This window comes from Embiotoca jacksoni, unplaced genomic scaffold (assembly GCF_022577435.1).
Source record: "Embiotoca jacksoni isolate LCO1_2020_lvr unplaced genomic scaffold, fEmbJac1.0.p SCAF_23, whole genome shotgun sequence".
NCBI lineage: Eukaryota > Metazoa > Chordata > Actinopteri > Embiotocidae > Embiotoca > Embiotoca jacksoni.
The window spans coordinates 1,738,367-1,756,945 of record NW_027185374.1 but is presented as its reverse complement, the minus strand read 5'-3'; the positions used below and the strand labels follow the sequence as shown (position 1 = coordinate 1,756,945).

The window sequence follows — 18,579 nt, the reverse complement described above, 5'->3', positions numbered from 1 at the left end:
TTTAATATTTAGTTGAAGTGGCTTTAGAAGCTTGTTTTCACATTAGATAAGTTTTATTGCTGACTTTTTTCTCATCTTCTGGTCTTGACTTGCCTGCTTAACCACAGTGTGATTGGATGACTTCCCTGAAAATAACACCTATGTGAGCGAGAGCCCCCGCTCTGTCACACTAATTATGAATAAATCACACAGGCCTTTTTTAAATTCATTTTTACATCAGTTTAGTAAAATTTTCAAACTTCCTCCGAGCTGCAATACCTCTTGATAATAGGAAAGCTGACCAACCCCCTTCCTCTATTTTGGGAGGCCAGAGAGGGTTAGAAAGCTATTGTGTTTGTATGCATGTGTGCCTTGGGAAGGGGGTGGCTCCTCATCCATCCTGCTGTGGTGGAATTTGGGTCAAGGGGATTGGGACTTGTTTTAAGGAGGGGTAGTAGAGGAGGCCTGTATTGTTTTGTTTGAATACCACATGGGCACAGACGAGACAGTTTAACTGAAAAAAAAAATAAACATTCTTGAAATCCCCTGGTATTTAAATTCATATTATGTGTAGAGCATCCTAAAATACTTTTCCTAAACACGGGTGAGCAGCATAGCTCACATTCCTCTCAAGTGAAATATATGCATAAGAGGTGGACATGCCCTCGTAAGGAACGTTAGTCTATGAAAACACCTCTTTGTTTTGTCATCCAAATTTAGTCAGCAGTGTTTGTCAAAAGGTTTGACCCAATTATTCTATTGATCAGGTAAAATGTTAAATAACAGCTTTTCTATTTTGAAGATAAAATATTCCAGAAATGCAGTGCTTCCTGAGTGAAGCCTCATGCCTATAATTTAGGAAAAGGATGTAGACCGATGTGGGCGCACAGTTGATGATTTTTGTCAGACAGTCATCCAACACAAATTATAGAGATCTACTTACAAACTGGATCCAGTTTTCATAGAACATAGATCAAGTACCGTGTTCTTTTTTCTTTTTTACATGATACTATTCTTGCCTTAGTTTTGAGGTCAAAATTAAGGTAAAATATTTTGTTATTTATGATATTTTGACAGTGTGCACAATATAAGGAACACGTATGTGTCTTTGTGTGTAATTATAAAACCTGATATCTCTGCATTAAAAGTTCTGGGAATTTGCTTTGAGAGTCCAAAGGTATCAGATGTGAGGTTTCCCAGACTGTAGTGAGATCTGAGGGGGCCCTGGTCGGCCGTCATCCCCCCACGCCTTCCTCTGTCAAAACACAGATCCACTTGGCAGCCAGGCTTCTTATGTGTATGTGTGTGATACATGTGTGGTTTTTGTCTCTCAGCTTTTAATGCATCATTTGTTTTAGAATTGTGTGACGACCAAGAAATTACTCAAATTAATGGAATAAGTGTTTCAGTCTGACTATCAGAAGTGACTAGAAGTGTTTTGCACATGGCACCATTGTGAGCTTGTGTTTGACAGACTGCACACATTTGTTTTGCAATAATAATCCACAAACTGTCAGCAGCACAATTCTCATTGTGCAACACTTCAAGTGAATGCCTGCTTGGGGATTACTGTTTTCTTTGTGTTAATGCCTAAACTTTTATATCTTTGGTATGTTTACACAGCAAAGGATTAGCTAGACCAAATTATAATGTGATTGCAATTAAGCAGTCGATCATTTAGAAACAGCTCAGGGGGTCGGGATCTCAGCAAATACTTTCTGTTTAACCTCAGATTATCTGCAGATGGTAGTGAGAGTTTCAGAGATTGTATAAAACTCTTTTAATGTGTTTTATTCAGTATCTTTGTAGAATTTTTTATGGAACACAGTAAATCAGGTAATAGTGAGGAAATCAAATCACTGGCCAAAGTCAGTGATTTGATTTCCTCATTATTACCTGACTTTGTAAAACTGAATGTTACAGATTACAGCTTTGACTTAATATCATGGGAATGTCAGTGATATTTCTGGAGCACAGCAGAGGCTGCAGAGAAAGGTAGTCCACTAAAGTAATACATTTGATCAACATCTAACAGAAAGTTCTTTCTTTTCTTGTCATTTTTAGTTGGCCAGCCGGATGGTGTGTCTGTGGCTCAAAACGAGGAGGCTCCTGAGACCATGGATACCATTCAGGACGAAATGACTCCGCAATTAAATGGCGAGAAAGTGGATAAAGAGTCCCCTGATGCTAATGACATTTCCGCTGTTGAGGAGAAGGAAGCAGAGGAAAAACCTGATGATGCCAGTGAAGTGGGCTTCAAGAAGATCTTCCGCTTCGTGGGCTTTAAGTTCACACTCAAGAAGGACAAAAGTGAGGAGAAGGATCCTGTAAAGCTGTTGACAGTCAGAGATAAAGAAGGAGAGGAGGTCAGTGGGACTGATGAACCTGCGAAGGAGGAGGAGGCTGCCACTGCTGAGGAGAAGAGCACCGCTGAAGGAAAGGAGGCTGATACAGAGGCATCTACTGCTGAAGCTGACATCACTAAAGATGCTGACAAATCTGAAACCACTGATGCTCCAGCTGAAGGCGCCACTGATGAACCAGTCAAGGAGGAAGGAGCAGAGAAGGAAGGTGAGACCACTTCACCATCGCAGGAGAGCACCATGTCCCCCTTTAGGAAGCTCTTCAATGGAGGACTCTTCTCCAATCTGCGAAAGAAAGCCAGCATCAAGAAGACGAAGGAGGAAGAGGACAAGGAGGCAGCTGCTGAGGAGGATACAGCTAAGACAGAGGAAACTGTTTCTGCTTTGGAAGAAAAGGAGGAGAAAGTTGTGACAGACGAGGAAACCAAGGAGGGAACATCACCTGTGGAGGAAAAATCTGAGCCCAAGAAGGATGCACCAACTACTCCAGAGGAAGTGAAATCAGAGGCCACCCCAGAGCCTGAAGTATCTGCTGAAACCCCTGCTGCCTCAGCAACTGCTACTGATGAAACCAAGCAAGAGGAACAAAAGGCAGAGGCTGGTGCCGAAGAGGAGAAGGCTCCGGCGGAGGTGACCTCTGAGGCCGAGCTACTTTCATCACAGGAGAAGGCTAAGCCTCAGGGAAGCCCCCTGAAGAAGCTCTTCACTGGAGCAGGCTTGAAGAAGCTCTCAACTAAGAAACAGAAGAGCAAGAAAGATACTGAGTCAAAGCTCACCGAGTCAGGGGAGCAGGGAGCCGAGCCGCTCCAATCCTCCACAGACTCAGCAGAGGCTCCTAAAGCTGGGAGTGGGCCATCATCTCCAGAGGAGTCAGGAGAGCATGTCATTGCTGTGGAGGTGACCCAGAATGAGTCAAGCCAAGAGACTGAAGGTGAAGTTGCATCTGATGGAGAGAAGAAAAAGGAGGGTATCATTGCCTGGTCCTCCTTTAAGAAACTGGTGACACCCAAGAAGCGTGTAAAAAGATCCTCTGAGAGTGAAGATGAAGCCACAAGTGACAAACCAGCGAAGTCAGCCACACTGTCCTCCTCTGAGAGTGCTCCTTTGGCAGATACGAGTGTTGAGGAGGAGGCTAAAGATGAAAAGCTCTCTGAGGAAGAGCCAAAGACTGAAAACACTGAGAAACTGGTCAGTAGCACAGAGGAGCCCAAAAGGAAAATGGACACCTCTGTTTCCTGGGAGGCTCTAATGTGTATGGGTGGACCCAAGAAGAGGACAAGGAGGACTTCTGATTCTGATGATGAGGAGACCAAGATTGAAGAGGACGTGCCAGGAGCGGCAGCAGAAGGGGAACTGGAGGCTAAAACCGAGGCTGCCGTCACCACTTCCCAAAATGCTGAGAGTGAAGGAGAAGTTGCTTCTTCACCTGAACCTGTAACCAGCCCTCATGAGAGAGGGTCCCCCTGGGACACACTGAAACGCATTGTTATGTCAAAGAGTAGGTCCAAAGTTGAGGAAAAGTCTGAGGAGCCTGCAGAACAAGTCCTGTCAGACAGTGAAGCTCCAAAAGATGAGTCCTATTTCTCCTTGAAGAAGTTCTTCCCTGGACGCAGGAAGAAGAAAGCTGAAAAACAAGCCTCCACTGACCAGGGCTCAGGTGAGGAGGACTCCGACACCCCTGCTGTGGTTCCTCTGTCAGAGTATGACGAACCCAAACAGGAAGCCCCAGCAGAACCAGCCGCTGTCCAAATTAAAGTGTCCACTGAGGATAGATCCCCTTCCTGGATCCCAGCCATTGTTGAAGACGCGGACGACAAACATGATCAGCTGAGTGATATCCCGGAGGAAGCAGAGAATGCTGCCACACCCAAGTCTGTTGACACCGACATTGCCGAGGATGACACGGAGAACCAGGCTCCACTGATTAAAGCTCCGGCGAACACACAGCACAAACTGTCCACTGCTGAAGTGAAGCCCGTCGCTCTGGCTCTACCTGCTGCAACAACCCCTGTTCCTCAGGGACCCCAGTCAGACAACGCCGAAGAGATTGTGGAAGGTATTGAGGCCCAAATCAGTCAAATTCCATGCCAGACATCTGTGACTGTAGAAGATGTACCTGCAGAGGAAGCCTCTGAAAAAACTGAGTATGAGCCGCCAACTGAGAATGTTAAGACCATGACAAATACCATCCTGGAAACACATGCATGTGATGAGGCCATGGCCATCTGCACTGGCCTTGGCACCAAGGAGATTGCCAAAGTTGCTTTGGAGAAGCCTATACTGCCTGTTGTGGAGTGTGTAGCGGTGATCCGTGATGCTCTGAGCGCGGAGGTTTCAGTAGAGGATAAGCCACTAAGTGTAGAGGAAGCAACTCTAACAGAAGACAAAATGATCAACGTCGAAGTGCAGCAAATAGAAACCATTGAGTTTGAGCCTGTTGTTGAAAGTTCAGCAAGTGAAGCTGGAGACATTCAAGGCGCCAGTGAGAGTCTTGAACCTGAGATCGAAAATGCTGGAGTTGTGGGCGTTGCTCTGGAGGGGTTGGAGGTGATTCAAGACACCACAGTAGAGGAGAACTCTTCTAAAACTGTAATAGTCGATCCCATTTTACAAAGCTGTGAAACTGCTGTCTTCACCCAGAGTGTAGAATTTTCTGAGGTAACTATAGAGACCAAAGAAGTGAAAATAGACACAGAGCAGCTTGCTGCCACTGAAGAAAACTCCCCTATCAAAGAGATTGGCCGGGCTTTGACTGAAGAGATATCCTCCACCATTGGGGAAACTCCAAACACCACGATCACCGAGGAGACTGAACCAGTCTTCCCTGTAGTCGGAGGTGAGGAGGTTCCTGTTTTCACAGAAACTGTGGTCCTTGTCGCCCCACTCAGCATGGAGGCTGACCAAGTGGCAACATCAAACGTGTTGGTCATGAAAAAAACCTCGGTGTCAGATGCAACAATCCACCTGCAAGAAATCAAGGAGGAGGTTATTGCAGTCGTTGAGCAGGCCAGTGAGAAGATAGAGCAAATCAAGGAGGAAATCCAGCAGCCCTGTGAAATTGAGGCTCAGAGCATGGTCATTGCCCAATCTGTCATTCAGGATGCTGTGGATAAAGTTTCAGAAGATGTTCCTCAACCCAAAAAGCCTGACATGTCAACAGCTACCATCCCAAAAGCAGTCCAGGCAATGGCAACAACAGAGAAAGCGATTGACATCTCAACTAACAACCTTGTTATCACTGACACCACTGTTGCTGTCGTCTGCAAAAAAATAGAAATAAAGTCCCTTCAGCCACTCTGTGTTGCCACAGAGGTCATGGACTCAATCCCAACAGAGGTAACAGAGAGCCTTGAAGAGGAGGAGAGACAACCAGAAGAAGGTTTGAAGAAAGCTGTGGAGGTAAAAGTAAGTGAAGAAATGATCACAGTGGAAGAAGTAGCAGAGATAAAGGAGGAGAGCCAGACAGGTGAAGAGCATGAACAGGTCAAGGAGGAAGAGAGCAAAGAAGATCAGGAACCAGGAGCAAGAGAGGCAGCTGAGGATGTGAAACCAGAGTCAGAAGAGAACAAAGAGAAAGGGCCTGAGATCCACATGCCAGTCCAGGTGGTCCTGCAGACAGCGCAGGTGCTTGAGGAACCATCAGTGGAAGAGGAGGCTGTGGAGGAGATTGACAGCAGCAGTCATGTGGCTGAAGACACCGGCGAAACAGCTGAGAGCCCTGCAAGTGATAACAAACTCCTAGTGCTGGCAGAAGAACCTCCAGCGACAGGTTCAGCGGAGGTCGCTGCACCCAGCCAAGTCACAGATGCGGCAGCGGCGAGCCAACCAGAGACAGAGAAAGCAGCGTCAACAAAGTGTGCAGAAGTGATGGCGCAGGTGATCGAGGTGATCGAGGAGGCTGTGAAGGACATCGAGCCTGCATCCACAGAGATCACAGCAGCGTCATGAGCAGGTGAGACTTATCCCACAACATTTTGTCTTATTTTTGAAAAGCATTTTCTTTACTGTAAAATTTATGAAGGAATGGGAAAGAATGAAAAAAGGTAGATAGTTCAAAAATTCCTTTGTTGGCATATCAAATAATCTTCTCAGTGGCTTTTTTGAAACATCAATGGGTCCTACTTTTATTAGGGAGTAGGGGAGGGGATTTGCACTCTGACCAAATGAAAAAGCTTTTGTTCGGGCTGTGAGTAACCAGGGGACCTTTGATATCAAAGCAGGAATGCCGCCGTTGACCCCTTCTTTGTAGGCCGGGGTCTTAAAGGGAAGCGGTGTGTGAGGAGCAGATGAACTTGTGCTGAAAGGCTGATTATGATTCCTCCACTCCCTCCTCCTGTTTTTCTTCTATCACAGGCTCAGTATGGAGTCAAGAAACCATGTCGCATTTGTTAGATTCAGTTACAAAGCTTCAAAGAACATACTTAAAAAAAAAAAAGAAGAAGTTTGGGCTGACTTATTTCTTTTATATATATATATATATATATATATATATATATATATATAAATATATAAAGGAAAGTGAAATTTGTAATGTGTGTCAATGTTTTCGAGACACTGTCAGATGTTATCCGATATAACCAATGAGGAGGAGGGAGAAACTGGGCTTAATTCACTTTCATATTTATTAAGCCGTCATGTAGTTCTGCTGAAGAGGAACAAAAAGGGGAGATCAGGGCAGGAATGGTCTTAGTGAGGTAGCAGCAGTGCTAATTAAACCACACTTAAAAAATACAGCTCTGCAATGATACTCTAGTCTTACAAGATACAAGGAGATCAATCTCAGATGGTTTTATTTTCCAGATAGGAGAAGAAATGATGCAGTCTCTTCGTATTCCTAATGTCTGTCTATGTTCTTTGTCCACAACAGCTGAAGATACAAGACTTGATGCCTGGGAGACACACTGTCTGGACCAGGAAGTGAGAGATGAGGGAGAGAGAGAGAGAGAGAGAGAGAGAGAGAGAGAGAGAAGGACAGAGAGGCTGCTCCGTTAGACCGGGCCTCGCCCATCCCGCCCAGAGACACAACAGAGCAACAGCTCCGCCATTCCCTCCATCTCCCCTCCCACCTGTACACCAACCCCATCCTGCAGCCCTGTCACAGCAATGTGACCACCCACTGTCATACCCTCACTCACCCACTCACTCACCCACTCACTCACTCACTCTTGCATGTCCTGTGCCTCAGAAGCATCCCATCTGGCTTGTAATCAGTGTAACATACGTTCAGTGTCTCAGTGACTTTCCATTGCCCTTGTTGCATTAGGTGAGAGTCTGCAACTCGGCTGAGTGTGTATCTGTGCATGTGTGCGTGTGCGTGTGTGTGTGTGTGCGTGTGTGTGTGTGCGCGCGCTCATGTGTGCATGTGTGTTTTTTATGTGTATAGTATCAGGAGTGCGATGAGGTCTGAAGGTGAAGAGATGGAGGATTATTATCTTGTACATTGTATTTATATCTTGAGTATTCTTTCATTCGCCCCTTAAGTTTTTATTTCATTTCAGTTTTTTGCCCTATTTTGTTATTTTATAGACATTGTCGTCTGATTTTAAATCTCTCATATCAAGCTGTGATACATCAGGTATTTTTTCGAACAACATCCTGACAGTCAGTTTTTAGAAACATCTTGTAAAAAAATGTATCTGGACGATAAGAATTTACCAAAACAAATGTGGAATTGTTGCATAAAAGTGCTTTGTGTATCACAGTTTTAACTATCATTATTCAAAGATTATTTTGTAGCAAATACAACTAAGCCATGGTACAAGTGTGATTTCACTGACAGAGAGATCAAGGAGAGGGCAGAGGGTGTGATGATATCTACCAGAAATTGACCACGTTTGACTTTTGACAATGTCACCGTGTGTTCTTCGCTCTGCACGATAAAATACTTTAAGCTTCATGTAGATAAGAAAAAACAATCACTGCCTAACTTACTGTGAAAAAGACATTGTTACACATTGTGTCCTGTAATAATACAATAAAATACTATAACAACACCCTCATTTGATAAAGTGAAAGAGGTAAAACAGTGACTTGCAAAAAATATAGATGCCAATTTTTGACACTGGGTAGACATGTACTAGTATTTGAGAAACACTTACAAAACATTCATCACAGTGTTCAAAGGATATGTTTTCTGAGTTACTATGTGAAATATATATTATTGATGTGAACACTTTCTTTCCTATATTATATTGATATTCGTTGATGAAAAGAAAGTAAGTTGACGCCCTCTGCTGCCTTCAAAGCATACTACACTTTTCAGTCTTTGGTCATTGGTGTTTTAACATGCTGGATACAGTATGAAATGATCTTTGTTGAGTTCACTCTTAAGCTAGACCTACACTTTGTTGCGTCCTTCACCAAGCATTATAGCTCAGGTTCATTAAAACTGGCACCAGGGAGGACGTAGACTGAGTGGCTGTTGAGCGATGCACAGACACCAACTGCATGGTACCAGAAATCAAAACAAAAGCTAATTTTACTCTCAATTTAAAAGCCAAATCGAGTTAGGATAAATCAGGGAGTCATGGTCTTTCCATTGCTCACAGGATAAGACATCAGTTGCATCCAATTAGATTCCCAAAGCATCCAGTGAGATACTTTGATTCAGGCATCAAACCTTAGTTATAAGGTCAGGGCTTGTTTTCCAAGTTTATTGGTAAAGTGGGAGATGTCTTGGTGATATCTGAAACATTCCTGCTAAACCGAGTTTTACCACCAAAGTAAACATGTGACTGTGGGTTACACTATTATTTATTTCCTATTAAATTGCACGGTGTCAATCATTTGAGAATGAGTGCCTCTTTAATGGATTGACTTTAATTTGGTGGCAGACACTAGCAGCTGTTAAGACTCACATTTCATTCAGCTTTATGACCAAACGATTCGAGGATCAGGAAGTCTGGACTTCTGTTTTGGTCACCACTTCACTTTACTTTGACTCTAGAGGGCGTCTCACATCCATGATATTTCCTTTATTTAAAAGAAATGCTATTAAAAAGAAAAGAGAGACAGTAAACTAAAGACTTTTGCTATTGTTGCATAATGTAAAGCATTTAGGGGCGCATGCCCACCTTCGGTCCTCCCTGCTTTTTGTAACACACTTAACTGTGAACCTGTTAACATTTGTACAGATTGTATACCTACTGTATGTACTTAAATCACATTGTTGTAATATTAACTAATAACCTGCAGCCATATAGCTTGATATTCATGTAGCATGGTCTTAATTGTCTTTTATATTTTCCAAGCTGTTAATAGTAAGGATTCAGAAACGTGTCTATATTTCATTCAATAAAGTTAGAGAAAATTGGTGCGTACTTTCTATTAATTCTTGAATGTTTGAAATCATTACGTTATTCAGCGCTGTGGTAAAAAAAACGGACTCCTCCAGCCGGCACTCTTAAGTGGAGGCTGGTGAGGAAACAGATCATGACTGACAATGTAGTAAATCTGAGTTGTAATCATACAAAAATGTTTTCCTCCAGAAGTTATCATTATTGTCAAAAATTCCTGCTTTCAAGTACATTAGTGTTAGAATCCATTCAGTGAAGTGTTGCTCATGATGATGTTGTGTTTAGGTAAAGACAAGACAAAAAACATCTATCATTATTATAAAAAAAAAAAATGTTTTTATTGTTCTTCATTGGGAAAAAAAAAAAGTTTATACAGAAAAATTCCTCACATTCCTGAGAACACAGATTGATCACAGTAGATGTCAGACGGGCATTGAGGAGGAGGAGGAGGAGGAGGAGGGTAACATCGTTGTCGTCGGGCTCAGATTTCATGGGTCTCACTAGTCCTGTAATTATTATTTTGATAAGCGACGGTAGACGGAAAAGACAATGTCAAGCTTCTCATCTCCCCGAGATACTGAGCTAACACAAACACTACCAGTAAGTTACACGACTGCTGTGACTGATACACGACAACTTGAACGCCAGGGAGGATTTAGTCCTTATAATATAAAGCTGTGCATATTTCTTTATCAGTTTAACTCAAGAGAAATGAATGTCAGTAGTACAGCATTTCGACCGCCTCTTTTGAGATAAAGAAGAGGCGCTTCCTGTTCAATACTCAACACTTGCAATAGTTTATATTTACAGAATTTTTTTTGCATGTGAACCAAATGTGACGTTATATCGATTCATGTCAAAGCAGTTCTTGTAAATGGCAACCAGACAAGCGCATCAGTAAAACTATCATGTTCAAATTTGGTAGCTTTCCCCTTCAATGGACCCGAGTGTATGAGAAAGACAAACAGCTCCATCTAGCCAGACACAGGGCTAACTGCATCCAAGCAAAAATCACACTTCAAACAAACTTAAACTGGGCTCCATCCTCACTGCAACAAATATGCACTTAAATATTCAAATTTTCTTGGTTTTAAAAAAGACGATGCATATTAAACCTTCTAGGGATGGGCATCTTTAGGATTTAAAAAAAAAAAATGAAAAGCAGGTGACTAAAGCTAACAAAGACAACATTTAAAATGATTCCCCATAAATATTTTTGTGTGGATTCGTTTACAGTTGGATGTCTACTGCTACTACCGTGTCAGAGAGATTAACAGGAAAATTATTAGACAAGATGTCTTTTTTTTTTTTAAGATGCCTCATGGAAATTAATTATGACATCTTTTCGTTTTAGTAACGTTATGAATGACAATCGGTGAGAAAAACAAAAAAAAACCATTGAATTTCTATGTGTAAAGTTTTAATCACAGTTTATATGAAGTTCACTTTCGCAATGGAGAAATCGAGTCAGATGCTTGCTGGTATTTATACCATTCAAATCATCCTACTGGAGCCGTCGTCACACTTGACACGTTTTAGCATGACAAATTATAGAACAAGTAAACATTTCCTAGCTTCACATTTATTCGACATGAATGACACGTTCCAGTCATCAGTAGTACATAAAAAGGGTTCGCTTATCCCAAAGAACTGATGTTGGCGTCAGGTTTAATAAACAGCACCTTTTGTATCCCCATAAAACACACGTATATCACCCTGTTATTTCGTAGATCTTCTGCTTATTAATGCCACTCTGTGTGTGTCACACCTTCCTGTGTCAGGTTACATGACCTCCACATTAACAGGTGAAGCATTCGGACCGCCACGATGTCTTCACATAAATAACTTGTGCAGCCTCTACTTATCTTAACCTGGTATGGACAGAGCTAATGAACAAATATAAATATCAGAAGGTCTTTACAATACACACAAAAATTCCCTTTGCACATAATGAATAAAGTTAGAAATTAGCATAAATTTGTCAAGAAAGAGACTTAAGATGCCAAATTTAATCATAACCTATTTCTTGGAGAACTTAAAAGATTGACTTATCATGCCCATCCCTAATACGTAAACTTAAGCTAAACCAAATGTATTCCTATTTTGAAAGTCTACTAATATACATACATCGTTGCAATATAAATGTATTCTTTGTAAATATAGCAGTGTATATAAAATTAGAAAAGCAATGTCATGTTGGAACTAATTATAAAAGACTCTCATCAAGGTATGTGTCACTGGATGGAACATGTTGCTTCTTCATTCAGTAACCAAAGAGTTATACGATACATGCACAATGTGTACAAGTGGGAAAATAAAGAAGAATCAAAGAGGCACAACTGTCGACACAATCACTGCTTTTGCTCATTGTGACCGACTCTCAGTGGCCAAACACTTTATGAAGAGCAGTTGTGCTTTAGTATGGTCTGACAGGAAGGAGACAGGAACCATAATCACACTTAAAACAGTCCACAAATACACAGAGTTTAAAACAACCAAATTGTTGCCGAGATGAATGCTGTTAATGGTTATTACATTACGATGAGCCAAAACCCTCACCTGAAGACTAATGGAAGACAAATGTACTTCGATGCATATTGAGAATTTACTCCAATAAGAGCACAGATTGTCTCAGGTCTGTGTGCTTTTAGCCGAACATTTAATTTGATTTCTTGATCATCTGAATCCCTCTTATTCATGACAATGGAAAAAAACAACAACAACAAAAAAAACCACACACTGGTGTGCAGTTGAAGAGGAATTGAAAATGTGCTGCACCTCGTGCTCCGCTGCAGAGCTACCAAAGCCAACTCATCTCCTCCGGAACTGCCTCAGCTTCCTCTTCCTCTCTACTAAACAACTGCCTGTGTCAGCTCACCATAAAAGACCTCTTTAGAGTCTGGTACAGCCTAACATGTCACAGTATAATACCAATGTGCAAAAACAATAAAAAAAGATGACATGAAATATTGGTATTCAACGTAACCTTTGAAACGATGTTGTTGTTTTTTCTAATAAGAGAGCGAGAGTTAGAGGCGATTTACTTTAAACTTCTTGTTACACCCGGGGCCAAATATTCAAAGCACTGCAACATAAAACAACAAAATAAAAGTTTGAGAAGATGTGAGAACCTCCAACAGACACACCTCGACTAACTTCACCTCGACTAACTTCACCTATTAAACATAATTTAGATCATGAACATACATGTTAACAGGGACAAATACACAGTTTTGGCACTATTCTACGAGGATCTCCTCAGTCTTTATGGGTTCTAGAGGGGTGCCAGAGTTGGACAAATCAGAGCCTTCATCTTTGGAAAATTCTTCACGCTGCAGCAGCATGCCTGTACCTGTGTTTCCCTGCAGCCCCACTAATCCCCCTTGGGTGAAACACAGGTGTTTGATCACCTCGCTGGGGCTGGAGAAGGTGGTCGCACAAATGTTACACTTGTATGGCTTCGACGAGCCCAAGAACATCGCCTCCATCTGGCCACTGTCGTCTCCTGCGGCGCACAGCTCCATGCTTTGCCGGTCCACCATGGTGTAGGTGTCGGCCCCCTGGTTCAGGCACACGTGGCGGGCTGCCTGGTTAGCGCGGCAAAAGCTCTTACCGCAAGCGCTGCACTTGAAGGGCTTTCCCGTGTGGATGTACATGTGCTCGCGCCAGTGGCTCTTCTGAATGAACTTGCGCCCGCAGGTGGAGCACTCGTACTTCCGCCGCTTCACTTCCCGGTCCAAGTCGGCGCTCTCCAGGTTGTCGATGTCCGCAATATCTGAGGGAGGCGGTGTATCGGCCTGACAGTTTAACCCTCCCACCCCCCAGCTGGAAGTGGACACCTCCGCACGGGGAGAGTCCGAGTTGGTTCCTGAAACGGGGGTCTGCTCGCTGTCGCTGATGATCTCCACTGCTGTTGCCCCACTGGACTTGGCCTTGTTTCTCTTAAGAATGCCCTCTATCAGCAGGCTGTGTTCTCCACTCAGGACGGGTGAGAGTGCGTTGCTGGGCTCAGCCGGCATCTGCTGAAGCACGTGGGTGTGCTGCAGGAGGTGATCTCTCAGCAGACTTCTCTGGCTGAATCGGCTCCTGCACAGATGACAGGAATAATGCTTCCTGAAGGAGGAGTTCCTCTTCATTATGCTCGGCTTTACGTGGAGGATGGCGCTGACTGAGGAACCATCTGCACTCAGTAAGTCCATCCCCCCCTCCTCAATCATAGGCTTGGTGCCACTGGTGGAGGCCTCCCCATCAGGGGGTGAGGAAACTAGCTTGGCTGGTAAGGAATCTGCGTACGAAATAGCAGCTGGTGTGGACGGGTACTTGCCCTCTGAGTTGACCTGCTCCATGTCAAAGGGAGAGGAGAGCTGCCGGCCAGTTGGCAGTCTGGCTGACAGCGCCACCTGTTGGTCGGAGATCTGGATGCCATAGAGGGAGGCGGAGAGGTTGATGCTCTGCTCGGGGTGGGAATACACGGACTGGCTGGCCTCCTGCAGGAGTGGATAGGCGTGCAGGAATCGGACTCCCTGCTCCAGGCGTGTCGGGTCTATCAGCTGGGGTGCGAGCTTGCCCGTGTACATCAGGTTAAGGAGGTAGCTGAAGATATCTGGCTGGATGTCAGCGGCCTTCAGACGCACACAGTCACTGAAACACAAACGGATTACATTTAGCTCGTGGCAAATGACACGTGAAGTATCGATCTAACAGGTTCATTGTGATCACATTTGTGCCCTTCTAGGATAAGTAAAGTTGTCTGAATCTGAATTAAAGTATTTTTTTTTTTTTTAACAAAATACTGAGCCCGAGTCCGAGGCCACAATTAGTACATTCCTACTGTACCTGTCCTGGTGAATAAAGAGCATTCTGAAGTAGTTGGAGAAGGCGGCGAGGACGGCTTTGTGGGCTTTGAAGAAGACATCTCCTATAGCCACGGTGCAGTCGCACAGGAAGCCAAACTCCCTCTGAGCGTTAAGCTGTTGCAGCAGGATAAGACCATGGTTGGCCAACTCCATTCTTCAACCTGCACAAAGACGCACAAACACACGCACACAAGCAGCAATGAGTTTCCTGTCTGGAGGCAGACCAGACTTTATTGTGACCACAAAGAGTCGGGCTGACAGTGGTGCTCTAACGACCTCGTAAAAAGCCAACTTAACACAACAGTGAAGAGTCATTTTGTGACACTGGAGACAATTTGTCGAGCGCTAATGTCGCCGAAAATGATGCCGATTATTGCCGCGGCTCCTCACAACAAAACATCTTGGTCTGATTGGTTCGTTCTGTTGCACTCTTGGGGTTTTGGACATGTTTTGCAACGGTAGTTAAGAGGAAAAACAAATTGTCAGACATGGAAACTATTCCTGTTCTGAATAAACTTGAGACAGCAGTTGTTTTCCCATCACTCATAACCAGAGTGATCCGGCTGCCGGTTTAAACCGGCTTTGTAGACAGAGTCGCTAATTCACCTTTGATGACAATTTAAAGGACACAACTTTCCCTTAAATCCCCGAGATGGTTGGCACTATCAAGTTATAAAACTATAACTACAAACACTAAGTTGCCACGTGCTTATGATTTGGGAAAAGCTAAATTTATATTACAAATGTATACACCTCTAGTTTGTAATGAGCTCTTCGTGCTTTAAAACCAGAGTCTGACAGAAGCTACAGAGGATGGCCACCAAAAAGAAGTGAGAGACCCTGAAAAAAAACACATGTAAATCATAAAAAACAACTTATTATCTCTGCAACTCTTGTCGACGTGCTAAAATCTCGGGAGAGAAACGCCGCTTCGCATGCCTTGGCTCTGACGAAGCCAGAGTCCCACGAAGTCAATCTCACGGGACGTCCCGGAGCTGTGTGCGTTCTGCTGACCAATGAGATGAGCTTTGTTGACCCTAAAGGTCATCGGAGGACTAAGAGGGCTTCAGGCCATCACATGATCGGGGTTATGGGAGTCGACACACATTCCTAAGGCAGAACCGGTTCTACCCCCTTCCAGTCGGGTACGGAAACAGCCGACGTGACCATCCTTTCTCCAAACCGCTCGGGCGGAGAAACGCCTGGAGACGGACAACAACGGGTACTTCAGCCCCTCCGGAGATTACAGCTTCTATAGTTCTGCACTGCATACAAAAACCCTGCGGAAAGGTCTGCACACATGTGTTTCATCAGAGAGGTCAGAGTGTAAAGACGCTGGTACCTTCGCACACCAGGAACCGGCCGGGTTTCTGCAGCAGCAGACGGCAAGAGGCTGAACGCTAAAGTGGAATATCCACCGACCACGCTCACACGGATCTTCAGTACATGTTCAGTCGCCAGTTTATGAGCTGGATTAATAGAGCGTAATACAACAGCTCTTCTGTAAATCCAACGTTTGCCACGGTTAAATTGTTCCGTTTTTGTGACGCTGAAAAGATTCTCCGATGCCGCAGTTTTAAATGTGAATCGTTTCTGGTTCCTTTAGTCCTCCGTGATAATAAACTGAATATCTGCTGGTTGTGGACAGCTGGTCAGGACAAAAAAAAAAAGAAAAAGAAAGGACTGTTTAGCCTCCAGCTCCAGGAAACACCGGCCAACCTTTTTCACAGATTTCTGATATTTTAAAAGACTGATGGTTTAATCGAGGAAAATACTCGAGAGATTTTTTTTTTGATAATGATAATAATTGCGAGTTGCACTCCTCGAATGCTGTATATTCAACTTTTTGGTCATTTTCGAGGCTGTAGTTCGAATGTCCTTTTCATTTATATCGGAGCATAAGAGCTGAAATTAGTCATTTACTCAAACAACCAGGAATTCGAACACATCGTATAATTTCACTGGAGTTTGATGATATTTCACAGAAAATAAAAATGGATAGTTATAATGCAACGACGATAGCCAAAATATTAGGAACGCTTCCTGATACAATTCAACCGTAACATAAAATTAAACACCTCTGAATAGATGAAAAATACAAAACATGATCATTTTTATTGTTTTATTGCAGAATAAAACTTTATATGTAGGTGAGCCTAATAAACTTGCTGATTTAGTCAGTGCTGCAGCTGCTCACCGTGCCTGCAGCATCCCAATACATCTAACAATCAATCCAGGGGTTCATTAATGGCCCTGACCCTTTTGCTGGACTCCTGCTTCTTCATCCCATTTACAAGATGGACAATGAAGTTACAATGAGCTGCACAGATCTCTCTTTTTTTGTTATATATTTTGAATTTGATATTCAGATGGTATATCCCATAATGACTTTTAGGGCTAAAATGGCATTGTCCAAGACGGGCAACTCCAGAAACCACGGTTTGCCTTCAGGTCAGCCAGTTTGGCGTCTGCACAATGAAAGGAGGATATTAAAAAGTATGAGGAAGACACCGCAGCTGATCAGCCGACGCGAAAGCGTCACGATCTCGCGAGTTTAACCGCCACAGCGCGTGTTAATCAATACTAACTTGTTTGCAACGCGTAAAGCGCCGCCCCTGATGCGATGGGAGACACGTGGAACAGTTACTTCCGTGCTGATATTTATTCCGAAAATAAACCGTACAAAGCGTGCGAGGAAGGCGGACGCGCCGCGGACACGAAACGGTCCGGTGTCGGTACCGGAAAACGGCGGATAGAAAAAGGGACGTAAAAAAGGGGGAGAAAGCAGCGCGGCCGGACTGACTCCTGCCCCCTGCCTCGGGTCTCTCCCCCCCCCCCCCACCTCCTCCTCCTCCTCCTCCTCCTTTTTGCTTACTGCTAAAGCGCGAGAAAAACGGACATGCGCACGCACGGCGCGCACCGCGCACGCACACACACACACACGAAAGAAGGACGCGCGACGCAAGGGGGATGGGGTCGGTCACGAATGCGTTTCTTTTAACTTCCCCGTGACAATTACAGTTCACCGAAACACAACCGAGCAGCCGGAGAACCAAACATCCCGAAATTAACCGACGGGTACCGAGCGCGGAGCCGAAAGCGGTCGTACCTGCACTCCGCGTAAATTGGTGGAGTTAGCCGTGTCGCCGTTGTTTGTTTGTTACCGGAGAGTCGTCCGTCCTCTCTCGGCTCGCAGCAGCTTCAACTGTTCCTTGTAAACGCAGCATTCGTTGGCGGCGGAGAGGGTCGTCCGTCGGTGTTTTCCGGTTAGGGGTTTTACGTTACAATCACATGACTGTGGGTTAAAAAAAAAAAAAAAAAAAAAAAAAAAAAACAGCCAGCCTCAGAAACAGCCGTTGTAAAAAAAAAAAAAAATACAAAAAAAAAAATCCGTTGAGAAAGTGGGCGGCTGAGTTCACGTTAATTTCCCGCACTGTGTAACCGCCGTGAGAGCAACACCGGGTCGCTGGTTTTGTGACAGCCGGCGAGGTCGCACACAAACAGGCAACAGCTTCACCGACTCGCTGCTAGTTGATCATCGTGGCGACATAAACATGAAACCGTGAAGTGTGTGTTGGTCCTCACTCTGTTATGGAAATCACAAAGTGCTTTATTTGCATTTTTCGGCTGTTTTCAACGAGTTTAGATATTCAATGTAAAACGTCAGCATCTCTCTTTTCTTTATTTTTATTTCATTTTATTTATTTATTTCCAAAGCAAGGCTTTAAAGCTTTAGTAAGACTAATTAGTATAATGAGAAGTTCATTTATATGCCCAGAAGTGATTAGGTGATGTTTTATTTTTATTTTTTTTTGCTTTTTCAATCATAAGCCACAAATTAACCAGAATAAGCCCATATAAAAAAAAAATTATGAAACAAATGTGAGATCAATATCGACATAGATTTGAAAGAGTTCAAAATATGTTCTTTCTGTAAACAAACTTTCACATTTTTAACCAGTTTTGTATTTTGCTTTTGGCTCATTGTTTTGTAGGCCGAGGCTATGTTTAGTTGAGTTGCCTTTGTGTTTTAAGTGAATCATTTGATCATAAGAATAAAGCTGTTTTAGGCTGTCTTTGTTATTT

General features: G+C 43.6%; 2 protein-coding genes across 3 annotated transcripts in view; one reads left to right on the top strand and one right to left on the bottom strand.

Moving 5' to 3' along the window:
- Positions 1–9,661, top strand: part of akap12b (A kinase (PRKA) anchor protein 12b) — a 43,697-nt gene extending 34,036 nt beyond the window's left edge. For both annotated transcript variants that reach the window (XM_069158196.1, XM_069158197.1), the window contains 2 exons: positions 2,044–6,294; positions 7,210–9,661. In XM_069158196.1, the coding sequence (XP_069014297.1) occupies positions 2,044–6,290 (4,247 nt within the window). In that variant the 3' untranslated portion in view covers positions 6,291–6,294; positions 7,210–9,661. The remainder of the gene's footprint in view (positions 1–2,043; positions 6,295–7,209) is intronic.
- Positions 9,662–9,958: 297 nt separating this feature from the next.
- Positions 9,959–17,779, bottom strand: zbtb2b (zinc finger and BTB domain containing 2b). Its single transcript, XM_069158195.1, has 3 exons — positions 17,603–17,779; positions 14,474–14,654; positions 9,959–14,278 (listed from the first exon to the last, which is right to left on the bottom strand). Exons 2-3 carry the CDS (start codon positions 14,644–14,646, stop codon positions 12,877–12,879), a joined length of 1,575 nt encoding a protein of 524 aa, XP_069014296.1. The 5' UTR covers positions 14,647–14,654; positions 17,603–17,779; the 3' UTR covers positions 9,959–12,876.
- Between the last annotated feature and the right edge of the window lie 800 nt (positions 17,780–18,579).